Below are 18,679 nucleotides of genomic sequence, written 5' to 3' on the forward strand. Positions count from 1 at the left end.
CCAACGCAAAAAGAATTTTTCAGTTCGGACCGGTAGTTCCTGAGATTAGGCATTACTGCTCCGCTCCTATTGGGTATAGCGTGATTATATATAGCCTATAGCACTCCACGAACATAGGGCTATCCAACGCAAAAAGAATTTTTCAGTTTGGACCGGTAGTTCCTGAGATTAGCGCGTTCAAACAAACAAACAAACAAACAAACAAACAAACAAACTCTTCAGCTTTATATAATAGTATAGATGTACTTTACACACTACTATGTTTATTAAGGCCAGTATCCGAGACTACGAGAGAGGGCAATAGACCCAAGTGGAGAAACCCTCATACTTAAGAGACTAAAATATGATAAATACCTTCAGTAAATTTAACATATTTGACCCCCTTGCTATTGACATGTCATAAGTGCCATTTGATATTAATATCTAAATTTCTTTATCCGTGAGACGGAAATCATTTATTTAAGTAAATAGTTTTGCTAGAGACTATTTATTTAAATAGAAATTTTAAATAAAAATTATTTTAATTTAATTTATTTAAATAAAAATTCCTGTTCCTGTGACTTTGGGTTTCGTCCTGCTTGGCTTCAGACCTTCGCGTCCTCGGCTGAACGGAGACTCGGAATTTGTTGAGAAGTAGAAGTTGCCTTCAGCACTGTGAAAAATATAGACAATATAGTTAAGGCAGTGTTTAGCAAAACGGCGCGTTAACTATATTTTCAGCAGCTATATAGTTGGAATTTACAATAATATATCCACACTAATTTTTCTCCTAGAGTAGAGAGTAGGCATTGAAAGCGAAAAGAACCTGAAATTATTGCTTATAAGCAGGGTTTTACTACAGCAAACAACTTTACTGGTGGTAGATCTCTCATATGTGAGAGTCCGTCTGGGAAGGTACCATTGCAATGTCTATTTCTGCCGCCAAGCAGCAGCGTGTAGTCACTGTTGTGTTCCGGTTTGAAGGACATTGTAGCCAGTGTAACAACTGGACATAATAAAACTTAACATCTCATGTCTCATGATGGCGAGCGCAGTGGAAAACCAAACAATACTTTGTAATTCAAGGTGTTGGTGTTTCTACTGTTTATGGGCGGTCGTATCGCTTACCATCAGGCGGACGGCAAGCTCGTCTCGTCATTCAAATCAATAGACAAAAAACTAATAGCGCCTCGTAATTTTCATCAGCAAATTTGATACGATCATAACCTCATTTTAAACTTACTTTGTGCTGGTCAATTCCCCCAAATATATCGTCAGATTTGTTTTGCCATAGTTTGTTGCCCAGGTTTTGTAATCAGGAGCTCCAGCTGCGAGGATCGTGGTGGGAGCCGCGATGGCTTCTACGTAGTACCGCCACGAACGATCGTGGCTGCATAGATCTGGGAATGGGTAATTCTCATATATTAGTATATATTTCCAACTTCTAGTTTAGGATAGGTCTCAGTGGCGAAGGGGGAAGTTTTCTTAAAGGGAACTCGAAACAACGTATAAGTACTAATATGTATAAAAGCAATTTGCAGGTCGTTGCAATAAATTAATTAGACTTTATATAGTATATTTGAAATAACGAAAGTGAAGCCGGCAGGAATCGGATTGTATGGACCCTTAACCACTGGTAGGTATGCCGTAAAGTTTATTGGAATGTGGGTGGAATTGTTAGACCAATGTTTTTTTTTCTTTGCTTTTCCTTTGAGGAAGGGATTATTTATTGCTTTTATGTTTTACGTTATAATTATATAATTACTACTGGATAAAAGCGGCGATAGTCTAGTTGGGTGTGGAACGGACTGCCAAGACGAATGTCCGCAGGTTCAAATCCCAAGGGCACACACCTCTGACTTTTCTAAAATCATGTGTGTATTCTTTGTGAATTTATCGTTCGCTTTAACGGTGAAGGAAAACATCATGAGGAAACCTGCACATCTGAGAAGTTCTCTATAGGAATTTCGGAGGTGTGTGAAGTCTACCAATCCGCACTAGGCCAGCGTGGTGGACTAAGGCCTAATCCCTCTCAGTAGTAGAGGAGGCCCGTGCTCAGCAGTGGGCAAGTATATAATACAAGGCTGATATTATTATTATTTATTATTATTGGCTAAAAATAACTCCATGGTCACTCGAAGTTTTCCAATATTCTTTTAGAATTATAATTTTAGAAAATCTTCGAAATTGTATTTATAAATACTGAATAAAAAGTTTAACCGAATTCACGTCCCAGTTAGAAATAAAATCATTAATAAAATATGCATTACACTTAGTGTGCAAAATAATCCGGCGTAGAATACCTATTATAAGCCCATATCAATTAGCGTTATGTGTTTGAAGCATATTTGGGAAAAGCGAAAAAGTTGCTTTCATTCCGCTATTTATAGGCTACTTTAAAAAGCGGATCTTAGAAAATGTTTCGTATAATATTTATAACTTATTTTATTTACTAAAATGTTATACAAAATAACTAATGTGCACTTTGATGTCGCAATAGAGAGCCTAACATAATAGCCATTAATGAGTAGGTACTTTCTCATTTGCGGATAAGCAGGACACAGACGTACATTTTGACATAACTGTCTGGGTCTTTATTACAGATGCTATAATTGCGTCTAGTAATATTACATTACGTTCAAATGATCAGTCAAAATATCAATTGACTTATTCTGAACATCTGTTACCTTTGTAAGAGAATTTATTACCCATTCTTATTTTTTTTTAATTTATTTACCATAAAGTTTACTATGATAGAAAATTAAATAAAAAAAAATATATGCAAAGAAGTGTGTCTTCGTTTAACGGCGATCTCTGCACTAGGCCTGTAACGCAGAATCCTTAATGAAATTAAAAATTAAATAACGAAGTTAATTTGGAGTTTATCGAGGAATCAATTAGTGAATTTAAGCCAAGTCATCCAAAGAATAATAATTTTATATGTTGAACATTATTTAAAAACGATTTAAGTTGACCTTAATGATTATTTAATTACTGTTTTAGGAACTTTGATTTTAGAAAATGTATCCAAAATTAAGTAAACTGAAATCTTTACTACGTCCTCTGGTATGAGACATCAGACGGCATATGTAAATATACGAAGAATAATAAACTCTATGAGCAGTGACTTTCATTAATCTACTTTTTCATAAATATCTACCTGGTACGAATGGAGCATTATGTACTAGGTAGGTATTTATGATATTACAATATTATACTTAACAATTTCGTGTTAACTAAGAATGCTGGCAATTTGAATTTTCTGAATAGAGAACTTCAATTGTTTGTATCTAGTCAATCGTAATGTTGTTTATTTTTATTTATCGCTTACAACTGTGCAGTATTACGTCATGGTACCCGAGTTGTCCAAGAAAGTTGTTTTTTGACCAACGGACTTGTGCAAAAACTCATGCGAACCTTCTCTAAACAGAATGTTGTTAACTTGCACCCAGTGATTCAATTAATTGTATGGATTATGACCGTAAAAGAGTTAACTTAGAAGTAGCTTTTTTATTTTTTTTATTATATTGATAGATGTTGCAAGCAATGAATATAATAAGATGTAATAAAATCAAGTTGAACTGAATTCGTAATTCTTATAAATTAATTCGCAATGCCTAGTTAATATACTGAGTACAATGATTTTAAATTGTCGTAGAAAAGAACTACTGTTGCTTGGTGGCAAAAACAAACAAATCGGTAGTACCAATTCTCACATAGATACTAGAAGACTCACGTCGCGAAATCATGAGTGCGTTGCCGTCCAACGAAACAACAATGCGTGATTCGCCTCAGTTTTATGCTAATAATTATTAGATATAATTAATGAAAGGAAATAATTAATTTGAACCTATAATTCCCACACACACTTCACTTACCATCAGGTGCTGTGTGCTCACTATGTCGTGTCCTTATAAAAAGAAACAAAACAGCGTTCGTTTTAGGGCAACTTGTACAGAGAGGGGTTGCAGGGATCGCACTGGGATGGCTCTTCTTAGCTTTCTTAGTGTAACAGAATATCTCGGGGCTGTTTCAAGTCTCCGCGTAGCAGTCTTAGTGCCACAGTATATATCTCGGAACTGTTCCAAGTCTCCGCGTAGCAGTCTTAGTACCACAGTATATATCTCGGGGTTGTTTCGAATGCACTGAAGGCTATCGCGGGTTTTTAGTCCGTATGCTGGTGTAGGGTGAACATAATGTTAGGGACTCAAACCAATGCTTGCTCGTATGATGATATACTTCCGAGCATCGTAGATCGCAAGATCGGTGCAACCAAAATATCTGTATCACTCTTCCTAGTGGAGATGATTATATGTTTTTTTTATTCTTCACAAAAAGGCTCTACCAATTGAAAGTATGGCGAGCGCGGTGGAATACCGAACAATACTTTGTAATTCAAGGTTTTGGATGGTGTTTCTACTGTTTATGGGCGATTGTATCGCTTACCATCAGGCGAACGGCAAGGTCATCTCGTCATTCAAAGCAATATAAGAAGGAAAGAAGTATCTTACACCCAATCTGTTAATAATCTGGGATTTAATAAACCTAATTAAACCTGTTAGTAACTGTTTACCACTTTTACGTGTTATGACTACTTCACGGGCCAAATGGTACAAATAGAAGTCATTCACGTTTTGTTACGTTGAATAATAATCCCATAATCGTTTGCATAACTTTACGCGGACCCAACTCGTTTTTTTTTTGTTTGGCATGAGATTATGAAAGTAGTGCATTGCGGTAGCGCCTTTATTTCAAGGTTAGTATTGCAGTGGTCATGTTAAATTGTAGGTTAGTAAAGCGTTGTTAGGATTGCTTATATTTGCCAATGGTTCACAATCTCTGTTCTATAATAGAGAAATTTAAACCTTATCTTTAATAATGTTAGAATCCAATAAATCTGCTTTCAACGTTTTAGCGTCGCATCGAACTATTTCTGATGGCCTGCGTATTCTTTACCCGTAATGTGTATAAAGGGTGGTCCGCATGTTCACTCTTATTGTGTTATAAAATTTAAATGTAATAACTTAATATTACGCAATATTAAAATTATACCGATTGTATCTCATAAAATTACTGCAAAGTTTTTTTTAGCGTGGCAAAATCGATAGCTAATTATATATTTGTGAGAGCATCCTAAATTGAACTAAGCGCTATTATACCCGATATTAAGAGCTAGATTTACCAGTTCTCTTAGCCTTTGTGCAAGCAAAATTTTTTAAATCATGTAGTTACTTCCAGCACGGGACTCTGAACTGAGCAACATAAGTAGAAAATAAAACGTGCTATCAAAAACTTGTTATCTAACAGATCTGCCGTACGGACGTTTTCAATGAACGATCCCAATCTTAATCTTCAATCCGATTCCGAGAATGAACTAATCAAAATAACTCATTTGTAAACATGTCAAAACTGTTCTGATTAGTCCATTTTTGAGATAGGTCAAAAAAGCAATTAGGATCATTTATTGAAAATGGCGGTTAGAATATGCCAAAAAAGCGAATTGATGTTTGTGATTGATCGAGAGACCAATGCGTTGGTCACGTGTTAGTCTTTCCACAAATCACAATAAAACAACACGAAATCTTGTGTTTTTGGCACATTCTAACAGTTCGGGCAAACACAGACACCTGGCACTAAGCAAATCTAAGCAAAACCGCGATCCATCATATGCTTACATTTTGCGAAGCTAGTTCAGAGAGACTCACTGGGCTTCCTCAAAACATGCCGCAGTATTTCCTTTAAATACTTTACGTTTGTCACCTTTAAGATGTCAGTAATGTTGTGTGTTCTGTGCTCGAAATCTGTATCTGAAAATGTAAATAACTTTATCTATGAACCTAGACCTCATTTAATATTTTAGTTTTATAGCCTAATTCTTTATACTGCAGTATCTGTGTATTTAAGTATTGTACCTAATGGGGGTAATTAGGTAGTGCAAGGAAATTTACAAATACATTAGTTAAGATGTAATTTTTTTTCATTTTATTTGTTAAGGACTGCTAATGTCATTAACAATATAACATACGGTTAAAAATAAAGAAAATAAAACTATATTGGATGCTCTTAGGTAAAAAAAAATAGGTGTTTAGAGTTATAGTCAGTCTTTTTATTTATTAGGCATGTGCTATAATTGTTTTTAAAATTTGAATGTAGAGCTAAAACGTGGTCATTCTGCACGTGGGATACGAATTTGACTTCAATGTAACTTAAAGATTTACTCAACTGGTTTCATTAAAATGCAATTATTATGAACATTGATTTTTGATTATGTCGTATCAACTCATACGAATAATATTACAAACGAAAACCTCTTAACTTTCTCATTTAAAAAGATTATGTCAAACTTGAAGGTCCTTAAAGAATTAAGATGAAATTACGTCGCCGATTTTTATCATAAGTCATAATGCTATTCAGTTGTCTTTCTCAATCTTGTACTTAAAATATTATTTTAACCTTTTATAAGATTTATCAATAACAACATTGGATACTAATATAATGTCTAACTGTCGCGTAAACTTCAGAAAACATTGGATACATTATTGGCAAAGGTTTTTTAGAATGTGGATTTTACAAATTATTTATGAGCTAACAGGATAAAAGGAACTATTTCAAGTCAAACATTTCGTTTTTAAAATGTGCTCGTTTTTTCAACTTAAGATTGATTATTGAAATACCCGCATTCGATATAAATTCAAAGCGCATTGTAATGTATTATTAACACGCGTAATTACGAGTGATTACCATAATTTTTTCTTTTGTTAAATGTTAATTTTAATCGGTATGGTTACCTGTACTGCCAGCCCGTATTGTAAACCATGATTTACAACATTCCAAAAATATCTCACTTCAAAATCAATAGGAAAATTTATGAATTTAAATTTAAAAAAAAAACGACAATAATTATGACACTATTTGAAACTATCGACTACATAAGTAAAGGCCAGTAATTAGGAAAGTTATCTTTATAGATATGGGATCAAATCTATACAGCACTACTATACAGCTATATTATATAAAGCTGAAGAGTTTGTTTGTTTGTTTGTTTGTTTGAACGCGCTAATCTCAGGAACTACCGGTCCAAACTGAAAAATTCTTTTTGCGTTGGATAGCCCTTTGTTCGTGGAGTGCTATAGGCTATATATCATCACGCTATACCCAATAGGAGCGGGGCAGTAATGGCTAATCTCAGGAACTACCGGTCCAAACTGAAAAATTCTTTTTGCGTTGGATAGCCCTTTATTCGTGGAGTGCTATAGGCTATATATCATTACGCTATACCCAATAGGAGCGGGGCAGTAATGGCTAATCTCAGGAACTACTGGTCCAAACTGAAAAATTATTTTTGCGTTGGATAGCCCTTTATTCGTGGAGAGCTATAGGCTATATATCATCACGCTATATTCAATAGGAGCGGAGCAGTAATGGCTAATCTCAGGAACTACCGATTCGAACTGAAAAAATATTTTTGTGGAATAGTCCTTTGTTTGTGGAGTGCTCAAAGTTATATATCATCATGCTATAACCAATAGGAGCGGAGCAGTAATGAAACATGTTGCAAAAACGGGGAAAATTATGAGTTTTGAGAGCTTCCGTTGCCTGCGCTGCGTAAACGGTTAAAGTTATGCAACAATGATGTATGACGGGATTGTTTCACTTAAAAAGTTCTAAATAATATAACAAAAGCCCCCCGCTGCATCTGTCTGCCTTAACGTGTTAAACTCAAAAACTACCTAACGTATTAAGATGAAATTTGGTATGGAGACAGTTTGAGACCCTGGGAAGAACATAGGCTCCCGGGAAACTACTATTTTTATAACGGAAAACTTTAGCCTGAAAAACTTTATAACGCGGGCGGAGCCGCGAGCAAAAGTCTAGTCTAGTCTAGAATAATTGTCCACGGCTGACGTTTAAGAAGGCCTGGGAAAGATTTGGAGCTCTGGCTTCAGGAAATGTCACTCAATTTAGTAAAAATAACAACAAACTGTCAATGTACATCGTTTTAGTAAGTCATGGCGCCAACTTCATTCAAGCTATATATAAAGTCATAGAGTGTAAACAAATACTTCTAGAACAAGACTCTATCATTTATAAAGTTTTATATTTAAACATAATTTTAAAATTAACTGGTAGGCCGGAATCATTGCACTGTCCATCAAAATAGTATAATGAAAAACGAACGTACGTTGTGCAGCATACATTTTGGTTATTCTTGATTTCGACATTTGGACTTTAAATTCGCGGCATTATTGATTGCGCAAGATAGTGTGAACTTCATTTGGATTCGGAAATCTATACTAATATTATAAAGCTGAAGAGTTTGAATGCGCTAATCTCAGAAATTTCCAACGATTTTGATTTTTTTTTTCACTATAGGCTACTTGATACCGGGAAATTTTTATCCCAGAAAAACTTTTTCACGCGGGTGGATCCGTAGGCTAAAGTTAGTCACAATATGCCTGTTTTTCAATTATATGCTTTAAGCGGCGATAGCCTAGTTGGTTGTGGAACGGACTGCCGAGACGAATGTCCGCAGGTTCAAATCCCAAGGGCACACACCTCTGACTTTTCTAAAAAAATATGTGTGTATTTCTTTGTGAATTATCGTTTGCTTTAATGGTGAAGGAAACCTGGCATACCTGAGAAATTCTCTATAGGAATTTTCGAGGGTGTGTGAAGTCTACCAATCCGCACTAGGTCAGCGTGGTGGACTAAGGCCTATTCCCTCTCAGTAGTGGAGGAGGCCCGTGTCCAACAGTGGGACAGTATATAATACAGGGCTGATATTATTATTATTTAAGCAGATGTATGAAATGTGATTAATGCTTCAATTTTTTAAATGGTTGTTAGTAAACACATATTGGTAAGAAATTTCTTGTATCATAATTATATTTATGGGGTAAGATCAAAAAAATTAATATGTTTTAAAATTCTCCCATCTTTTTTACTTTGACATTGGTTGTAAAGGCATTATCTATGGTATTAATGATTCGTCTCGGTCGACATTTATGGTGTTGCATGTTTGTCAATTGATTTTTAAGTTCCTCGATTTCAATTTTTACATAACCAACAACGTCAATCAAATACCATGTTGGATATTTCTTAGAGCAGGTTTTTGTATACTAAACACATAATATTGGAAATAATATTTGCAATAAAAATTAAATAACCAAAGAAATGATCTCTACATAAATATCTTCGTTTTTTGTTTACTTAATTATTATAAATTATTGATTATAAATGCCTTTTTTATCATTGAGACGGTTCGAAATTTTCAATAAATTTAAATATTTTGTACGTAGTTTTCGTATTTAAATAAAATAATTTAAAGAATGCAATGACGATTGCTTGTAAGAAACTAATTATTACTCGATCCAAAACAATATCGGAGACTACATTACTGGACAGAATTTAGCAAAGGTTTTCTTACAAAGCGTTGAAATTTTTTATTTAATTAATTAGTATTTATGAAATGATAATGTAATGGTATCAATAAAATACGTATTATGCCTTAATAAATAAAAACGTACGAATTGGCAACTTCGTTTTTTTTGGAAGTCAGATAAAAATACCTCATAATTCTGTCTTCAACTATCCGCTATCTTAAGTACATTACCTTCAGGAGTGAACATGGAATGAGATCCAGTGGAGCAGCCAGGCTGCGTGCCCCCAGGCGAGTAGTTGGGCCAAATGTCAACAGTGCCAGTCGAAACGCTGGTGCCATAGCCCCTGGGGTCCGTGTGGATGATGTCCACGAACTTGGCGCAGGTGCGGTCCAGACCGCGCAGGACTGCGAACGTGCCTTCGAAGAGCGCTCGAGCCGGGTCTAAACCTGTGATCCTAGTAAAAGGGGAAGTTGTTTTATAGCTCGATATTTGTATCCGCTCGAATAGCGTAGAGTGTACACAAGCTATAAAACCCGACGTAGTGGCCACTAAATTTTGTTGCGTTCTAGGATGAGCCTCTGTACATGCGCATTCAAAGAGGCCAACTATATTTTGATTAGAGAGATGAACATTTCTAGTCAGTCGAGGTTTTATCTGGGCCCCATTTTTCTCACCAATAGGAGCAGAGGGGTCATTGCACGTATAAAAAAGTACATACATATTTTCATCCGCCTTCCCCTTCCAGTGGCAGGCAGAAGTGTTGTCACATATTTAGGTATGTTAGATCCAGTATAACTATTATTCAGTAGAAGGACCAAATGTCACTTTCTTCTGCCCTGTCGAACCCGACACCTCAGCACGCAGTAATACAATTATGTCACCAAGGTTTAATAATTTTTAATTATCAGACGACATGTGAGTCGGAACGTGGGCCTCCAAAACCACCTGATGTGGTTATCTGAAGATCTGAAGGTCATGTCAGCGCCTTAAAGACTTTTGTTTACTGTATTGACAATTAGAAACATATACTATAGCTACCAGTAGTCAATGATATCGTTGAATAGTCCATTATTTCATGGTTAAAGGAAAATCTTTCAAGTATCTTTCTCATTGGTTGAAACTATTTGTTTGAGGTCGCAAGTCTTCAATAGAGGTGAAAACAATTTAACCGATTAACCTTGGACTTAACAGTGGTTTTATAAGATATAAACAATCGACTGAGCTATTGAAAGAAGAAAGAGCTAAAGTGATTGCGCGACTACAACCTGTCCTTTTTGCTCTATAGGGCATGATAATATATGATATATGTACTGTCGTTTGAATGTTTAGAAAAAACACAAACATACATCATGCCTTTATCCCTAAAGTCTTTCGTCCAATGTGACAGAAATGGAGCCTGGCTTCATATCGATACAACTTCTAGACTTCGGTCTGCTACTGAGCAGAAAACTCAATGTCACTTTGTTCGATCTGGGATTCAAACTCGGAACCTCAGAGCGACGGTTGTACACGCAATACAAATAAGCCACAGAGGAAGAATTACAAAATATCATTACTGCATATTAGTAAGGCTACTTAACTATAATGAGGATGCATACCTTGGTACAACGTGTCCACTCTCTCTGGATCTTCTACCGGCGAACCCCATGACGTGAGCGCCGAGCGAGTGCCCGACCAAGTGTACATGAGTCATGTTATAACCAGCGTCAACAATGTCTATCAGCCTCTCTCCCATTTCTTTCCCGATCTGAAACCAACTGCTGGTTGGATGGTGCTGATATATTTAGTATCTGATTGGAAAAAGACCATTGTAAAACCGTTGCTGTGATGGGTCTTTCAACTAATAGTGGTAGTGTCTTTCCACTATTACTCGAAAAACTAGGTACCCCGACCGACAACTCTAATGCGAGCCACGCCCTTGGATGGATCTAATTTTAAGCAATACATATTAGAACAACACATAATACGTTGTGTTACCAGACGGATAAATCAAACCCAAGACTTTCGAATTGAATGAACGATTTTGCCACTAGAAATCAGTGATTATAAATTTTTATAAATATTACCTTCTTAGACTTTGGAACAACGGAGAAAGCATATCCCAATGCTATTCCTAGTATTCCACTTTTAGCTTCTTCTTCCCAGTCCATCAGGAGTACGTTGCGTTTCCTGGTAGCTATGTAAGCAGAGAGGACGGCCGTGGTAGCTGGGCCAGCCACTCGCCCCCCATAACCGAACGTGTAGATCATTATTGGGAGATTTGAGTCCAAACATGACAGGAAAGTAGGTGGAAGCGGCTTGTCTAACGGTGTCACTAGATAGTCTTCCAGCGTGCTGAAACAAATATAGGTACAGTTACAAGTCCACGCCACTTTCCTTTTTTGGAGGTAAGCAGAGGTATAGTAATTCTACTGGTACAAAGTTACGCACTCTAAACCACTTATGACGATTGTGTTTGATAAGTCATTTAGTTTCGTAATCTTTGAATTTTGGAAATTCCTTCCTCAGACGATTAAATACTAAAGGAAAAAAAGGTTTAAATCTTAAGAAAAATCTTGAGATTTAAACACATTCATGAAGCACCCGCATTGCTCAGTTTACAATGTAAAAAATGATCCTTTGTGAATACAAATCGATGCCTCATGCAATTCCAATAACCATTGTTGTTGTTTTGAATATTCTTAAACAACTGTATAACTCATTGTCTTTATGAAAATACTTTTTTATATAAATATGAATGTATTAGTAAGTACACAATAGTCACGATCCTATAAATAATATATTAAAAGTATTACGAATTATTATAATCTGATTCAGTTTAAAATGTACGTCAAATTATTCGGATGTCGAGGACATCACATTTGAATAGAAAACTGCATCGCCCAAAAAGACCTGTCTCGAGTTGACCCTATGTAAATTCAGAGTTTTTACTATACATCCAAAAGACTATAAGGTGTAATATCGTTTTTCTTTCTTTCCTTCCTACTGTACAAAGGTTTGATGTCGTGATTTTGAAATCATCGAGCTAAGAATCCTTCCATGAATCGTTAACATGTAATGCTATTGTTGTAAAATGTAGATAGAATGATTCTTCATATATTTGTTTTGTCTGTACCTACAAACTAGATTTAAACATCTCGTAACCATCAATATTCTTTCGACCGTTCGCTGAAGTCAGCAAGGTACGTTGAATAGAGAAGTAATTAAAATGTCATGTATATGCAACATGCGTTTACCAATGGCGCAGGATGCAGATTGCTTCAATTGTATCGTTGAAATTGAGTGTCGGTGCATCGATGACGCAATGACCAATCTATTCAGCGGTGTAATGCCGACGAATAGCTGGTTACTTTGATTTGTTGCAGCGTGTTTTTTTTAAATCTATGTTACAGTGGGGCGCATTTGATATTGACGCTGGGTTTTGTATTTCGATATTTTAGGTGCTTTGGTCTATTATTTCAGATTTTATCACTGAAAATTGATACTAGTACTATTTGGATATGTTGCTTAGCATTATTTTTAATTAACAGAGTATATTAACAGGATATTTTAGTTTTTATATTATTAAGAAATAAATTACATATTCTATATAAATAGTATACATATGCGAAAGCCCATATAACAATAGGTAATTAGTTTTTATTATTACTCCAAATATTTCGAAACAGCAACTTAAACTAGTTTTGTGCAAATTCGTGGGAAATGTGAAATAATTTTATGTACTTGAGTGGTAATAATAGGTAGGTAATTCTGTCAAAGTATTACATTTTTTTTCTGAGAGAATTGAAGACTTGGACTCTATGAACATTCCACATTGATATGTTTTTCTGGATATATCTATTCTTGACTTAGATGATAGAAGTTTCTGAAGAAATACATCCACTGGTCTTTTTATATCACGTTAGAGATGAAACAAGTGCTCGCAGAAGGTGTACATTCATTTAAAGTCCTTGAAACTTAAACTTTTGAGTTACGTATTATACTAATGAAACTGAACTATTACAGCAATGTAAACAAAAGTTTATTTAGTAAGAAACAAGTGTCTCGTGTATATAATGTGAAGTAATTGGATTAATCTTCAATGGGGTAATAATGAAATGCTTGAACCGAGGTCCTAGTATAGTTGTCCTTGAGCTACATGCTTTTTCGCGGTCGGACATCGTATATAGTGTTAACACAGCGCTCTCTTAATAAAACAATGACCTATTCCAAAAATGTTAATTTATGGGAATCGTTAAAAAAATTATTTCTGTTTGCGACCTTTTTTTAAGTTGCTATAAAATTGAAATTGTTAAAAATAAGTAAAAAAAATTAATCTATAGCATGAAAAATAAAGGAAAAACAAAAAAGGTTGCAAACAGAAATGAGTTTTTGGATGACTCCCAAAATTAATAATTTTGGAATAGGTCGTTATTTTATTAAGAGAGCGTCAGATATAGTGTTAATTTGATACATTTTTATCTTTAATTGCGTCTAGAGTTTTGCCAGAAATGATTTTGCAATTTGAATGAATAAGCAAAAACATACTTTGCTTATTGTTAACTAATACGTCTAGAATAGCTTAAGCTATTTATGTGTCCGATGTGACGTAAATAATTAGGTTAAATATTTAGTTCATTTACAAGTATTCAACTCAGGATTCGCCATAGGAAAAAAATTATTACGTATGTTTTTATTTATTACAATTCTTTAATACTGCAGTCCCTAATGTTAAATTCATAGTGGCTTCAGCATAATCTATGGAAATTCATGTATATTTAGTTAACTCTACACTTCTCTTTATTTACAACTACCTCCGAGTGGAGCATCTTACAATAGAGTTGAAATGCCTCGGACGCGACGGTGCGTGTCGATTGTCGACGGGCCCAGTTTATTCAAACAAATTAATCGATTACGTGTATCGTTTATACATCAGTCGTGCTAATGAGCAATATATCACGACCTTAGTTTTGTAAGGGCTCCTAGTTAAATATTCCTCTGTGTTTCCGTTTACGAAATTTAGAAACCCTTTGGAAATTTATGCAGTGTTGTATTGAGACGTATCGCGACTGTTAACTAGTGGCAACGTATGCAAGTAGACTTGCAGGTCCATAGTTCGATTGCAAGGTCAAAAGACTTGGTTTTGTAAGATATTAGAATCTGAAAGTGTCTCGCTTCTTCCACCTTTATTTATATATGCTAACTAGATTTTTGCATTGGATTCTAGTATTGTGTAGTAGAATAATAAATGAGACGATTATAAGGTCAAAGAACGCAGTCATGCACGTGTATATTACATTCCTTATGAGGATAGTTATTGTCTCATGTATTGATGTGGTATGCAATACGCGAACAACTAATGTATTATTCGAATCACACGTCGAATTCTTTATGTTTTCCTTTATACGGATATCTGATAAGCAGTTTTTTTCAGGTTCGTGTATTAGCATTTTGTTTTGTGGGCATGTGTTTTTATATCACCTACATGTAAAGTAAGGTCTAGTCATATGCGGAACTGCTACACCCGTGGCATTAATAAAAAAATAATAAAGGTTACTAAATCATTCATGTGGTAGAAAGGTGAGTCCATCGCCATACCAACAAAGAAAATCAGCCATGAGCGCTTCAAGTGTACTTTGGTATTAAAAAATTATAATCGTTATAATAGCTGACTTGTAAGTAGAATGCTAAACTACACGATGACAGCCCAAGTACGTTTCCAGTACTAATAAAGTTCATTTGGAGTAATATTATAAAGAATTTGATATATGTATGTTTGTTTCTAAAAGATAAACTGAAAAACTATTTAACCGATGATTCTAAATTTAATTTAACCTAAATTAAACCGTAAATTCGTTCTCTCATAATAATCTTACTATATATCTATATAACCTCTGAGCTGGCTGTTTTTTCTCAGGTATGGGCGTTAACATAATTATATTACGCGAAGAGATCGTAGGTTAAGATGCAATGAATAAATATTTGACACACATTTCCGCATTCAACACACGCCATTATGCATATTTCATTTCGTTTGTTACATAATAACTGACCTAGAGTAATAAAAATAAAGCAAATTAGAATTCTATAAATTAACATAAGGCTATAATTATATTATATTTTTTTGTAGTTGGCTTGAACGCGTTTAACATTGGAACTACTACCACTGAGTAAATACTATCTCCCATCTGAATCCTAAGGTCCTTCTTTACATACTTATAAATGCAAATAAATAGACAATGCTCTACTGCTTCAAGTCTAAAAATTCTTTCGCTAATAGAAAATACTTTGTGCTTGAGGTGGACTCGCACGGAGAAGCTGGTTTTATTATAATAAGTACATAGTAAAATATGTTCAGTTATTATAATATCGCCTTGATAGTGTGAGGTTACCGCGTTGTTATGGTTGAGTGCATCGATGTTTTTGTCAATAAACATTCAGTAGATTGAAATAACAAAACTACAGACTATACGAGGTATAACATAGTAATATAAGCAAATTACGATATTCATGGGCAGCCACATATTATGAATAGTTGCAAAATATAACTTAATTAAATAATAATAAGTATTTAGAAAGTTTATTAAACTAATATAAGTGGCAAACTAATATCAGGCAAAAGATTTTTCTTGCGTTTTAGTTTTATATTTTGGTCTTTCTCATTACTGTTTCTGCCTCGATTTTGTACAAAAAAGAACAAAGACTAACACGCCTTAATCCCCTAAAGAGTGGGCAGAGGTGTAACCAGGGTACCCTCATTTTGCCACGGGTACTTTGTTCCGTTCCAAGATGTGCTAGGCGACGAGCTTATTGATATATTAGATGTGAATTCCAAACTTCGGGCTGACAACACTGAGCAGAAAACCAAACATGATTTTGTCCGACCAGGGATTCGAATCCGGGATCTAAGAGTGGCTGGTGAATCAACCACGCACGGAATAAAACTACGCCATCGACACAGACGAGAGACTGTAATTTATTGACGTGTAATGAAGAAAAACATGTACTTGTAGATAGAATAAAGTAGATAACTTACCCTTTATAACACCTGAGAAAAGCCGCGCTGGTAATTTCGATGGTACCTGAAATATGTATAATATAAAGAATAGAAATAATTTTAAGATCTAGCATTTGCTCATGGTTTCTTCCATGTAAAAGGCTTTATCCAGAATAATAGTAACCTATTGGTACATTGTTGTTTGGTAGAGCTTTAAATTAGTGAGAATTATTAGTTGTTTTAGCAGTACTATAGATTTCCTCCTATATTAACTAATAGACTTCTCATAAAACGACATAAGTGTACATTTTATAAATTATGATTATTATATACAATAGTTGTGGATTGAGCTTGTGAAATAGCTGTCTCGTAAGCCGGGCTTTTTCTGCATTTTCAGCCAGTAGGTACCTATGTTACCTTCTTTTGGGCGTATGTGGGAGTTCAGGATATTTCAAGTGTGAACAAACAAGCGAGAAACAATAACCTCGATATAAGTTATCAGTAGTAGCAGTAGCAGTTACAGTTTTACATTATTGATATCGTGGCATATTTTTATAACAAAAAAAAAAACAATGCAACGGCATCTTTGGTAGCTATAAGATCAATTTGGCCTTGAGTAGTGAGACCGCAAAATTATGCACACAACTGTTTAAACCATGTAAATGAAAATATTTTAGGTATAAAACCCACAAAGTATTCAAATATAATATTTGTGACTCGAATACTTATTATTTTAAAATCAAGATTTTTTTTTTTATTATAGGCTAAATCATATTATGACTTGAAATTATTTTAATAGTTTATAAATATGAAATGAAATTTAACTATTAATATTTTTATATAAATATAAAGAGGTTTCTTTGAACGCGGTAATTTCCGAAACTATTTTTGTAATCCTGAATATTTCTTGACTTATGTTAGAAGTTACTTTAAAAAGTGTTTATTTGAATATTATAAAATAAAGCCACACCTTCTATCTCTTTGAACGTGATAAAGTCAAAAAAATATTCAGAAGTATATGAAACAATTTATATAGTTTAAATCTATAATACAGTTCTGCTCTTCTTTAATAGAAACACAAACGTGAACACGTGTTATAATGTTTGATATTATTGAAAGTATTGTAAACAAATAAATAGGACAGTGCGAGTGATAATACTATCTGGTAAATTTATTATTTTTACCATATGAAACTCTCAAGCAATAGTTTCTGTTCACATATAAACTGGGATTAACAAGCATAATTAATAATTGTGACTTGGACATAATTTTTTTTTATTGAAATTGAAATCCCCTTTATCGGTTTACTTACTAAAAAAGTAAACACACAAACATTGAATAACTGATCAGAATATTTAATTTAAAAGTGTGCATGTAACGGTTTATTGCATAAAAATATTAGTGTACTATGAACAATAATGTTTTAATTTATTATACTTGAGATATACTTACAGGAATAAAAAAATAAGATCCTCAAAAATGGACTCAACTCACGGTCCCACTTCATTTTGATAACCACTAAAATTACCGCAATTGTTTAAAAACAACCACACATGAACATTATTTTTAATTGGCGCGTAATTTTTTTTTAAAGCACAGATTTTAATTCACGAGAAATAAGAATGCAGTTATTCACAACCTTCTTTTATTTATTTTTTCCCGCGTAAAGGCACGTGCCTTAGGTAACGCACAGTGAGTCGCGTAGTGCTCGCGCATGGACTGACATTACCAAATTGTGATATCACTTTTAAATTCCAACGTAAATGTATAGTAGATTCTTATCTTCTTACTTTTGAACTAATTTGGTTATATGTGTTGAGGATCGTGGATTTTTTAATTACCACTAATGATGTACGGTTTGTTCAGATTAGTGTTATCTCAATGAAGGTTTATCAAGTAGGGCTTTATACCCGCATTTAAATACGGTCAAGGTCATGTACATGTTTAGGTGATATTGAACTTCTTGGGGTTCTGATCGAGTTATATTTAAATTTTTTTGTAAAACATAAAATCATTTTATTAGCTACTGGCCAGTACTAACCATAAAATCTAATTCCGGTAAAAACCAAAAAGGCAAATAAAATAATTTGGTATAAAGTTCAGTCGCGTTTTTATTAATTATAACTGTATTTAATGTATAGAAGAACAGTCGGCCAATTTCAGGATTTCGGGTTAGATACTAGCGCATTTACTTGACTTTTTATTAATTATTTGGTTTTTAATAATTATCTTTCATTTAATTACGTAAGAAAACCGGTTTATTTTTTAAAAATTATCACTCTGGTTCTCCACAAAAATTTCAAAAGTATCAACTGTGAAGTATGTCGGTCCATATTAGGCT

The 18,679-nt window shown here is 34.2% G+C and overlaps 1 protein-coding gene across 2 annotated transcripts; it reads right to left on the minus strand.

The window, feature by feature from the left end:
* Nucleotides 1-113: 113 nt before the first annotated feature.
* Nucleotides 114-18,103, minus strand: LOC115440635 (pancreatic triacylglycerol lipase). Of its 2 annotated transcripts, XM_030165025.2 has the most exons (8): nucleotides 17,791-18,103; nucleotides 16,378-16,423; nucleotides 11,429-11,696; nucleotides 10,961-11,109; nucleotides 9,593-9,816; nucleotides 5,685-5,786; nucleotides 1,223-1,379; nucleotides 114-652 (listed from the first exon to the last, which is right to left on the minus strand). In XM_030165025.2, the coding sequence occupies exons 1-8, from the start codon at nucleotides 17,843-17,845 to the stop codon at nucleotides 535-537; spliced, it is 1,119 nt and encodes a 372-aa protein (XP_030020885.1). In that variant the 5' UTR covers nucleotides 17,846-18,103; the 3' UTR covers nucleotides 114-534. The 2 variants fall into 2 exon arrangements, with proteins under 2 accessions (XP_030020885.1, XP_030020887.1); XM_030165027.2 differs by lacking the exon at nucleotides 5,685-5,786 and having other exon boundaries at nucleotides 126-652; nucleotides 17,791-18,089.
* Nucleotides 18,104-18,679: the final 576 nt, after the last annotated feature.

The sequence above is a fragment of the Manduca sexta genome, chromosome 24, assembly GCF_014839805.1.
Source record: "Manduca sexta isolate Smith_Timp_Sample1 chromosome 24, JHU_Msex_v1.0, whole genome shotgun sequence".
Lineage (NCBI taxonomy): Eukaryota > Metazoa > Arthropoda > Insecta > Lepidoptera > Sphingidae > Manduca > Manduca sexta.

Coding starts and splice junctions, on each gene's coding strand:
- LOC115440635 (XM_030165025.2), bottom strand. CDS start 17,845: ATGAAGTGGGACCGTGAGTTGAGTCCATTTTTGAGGATCTTATTTTTT. Junction 5,787..9,592: donor TTCCATGTTCACTCCTGAAG/GTAATGTACTTA, acceptor TTACATTTTCAG/ATACAGATTTCGAGCACAGA. Junction 653..1,222: donor GGGGAATTGACCAGCACAAA/GTAAGTTTAAAA, acceptor TATTTTTCACAG/TGCTGAAGGCAACTTCTACT.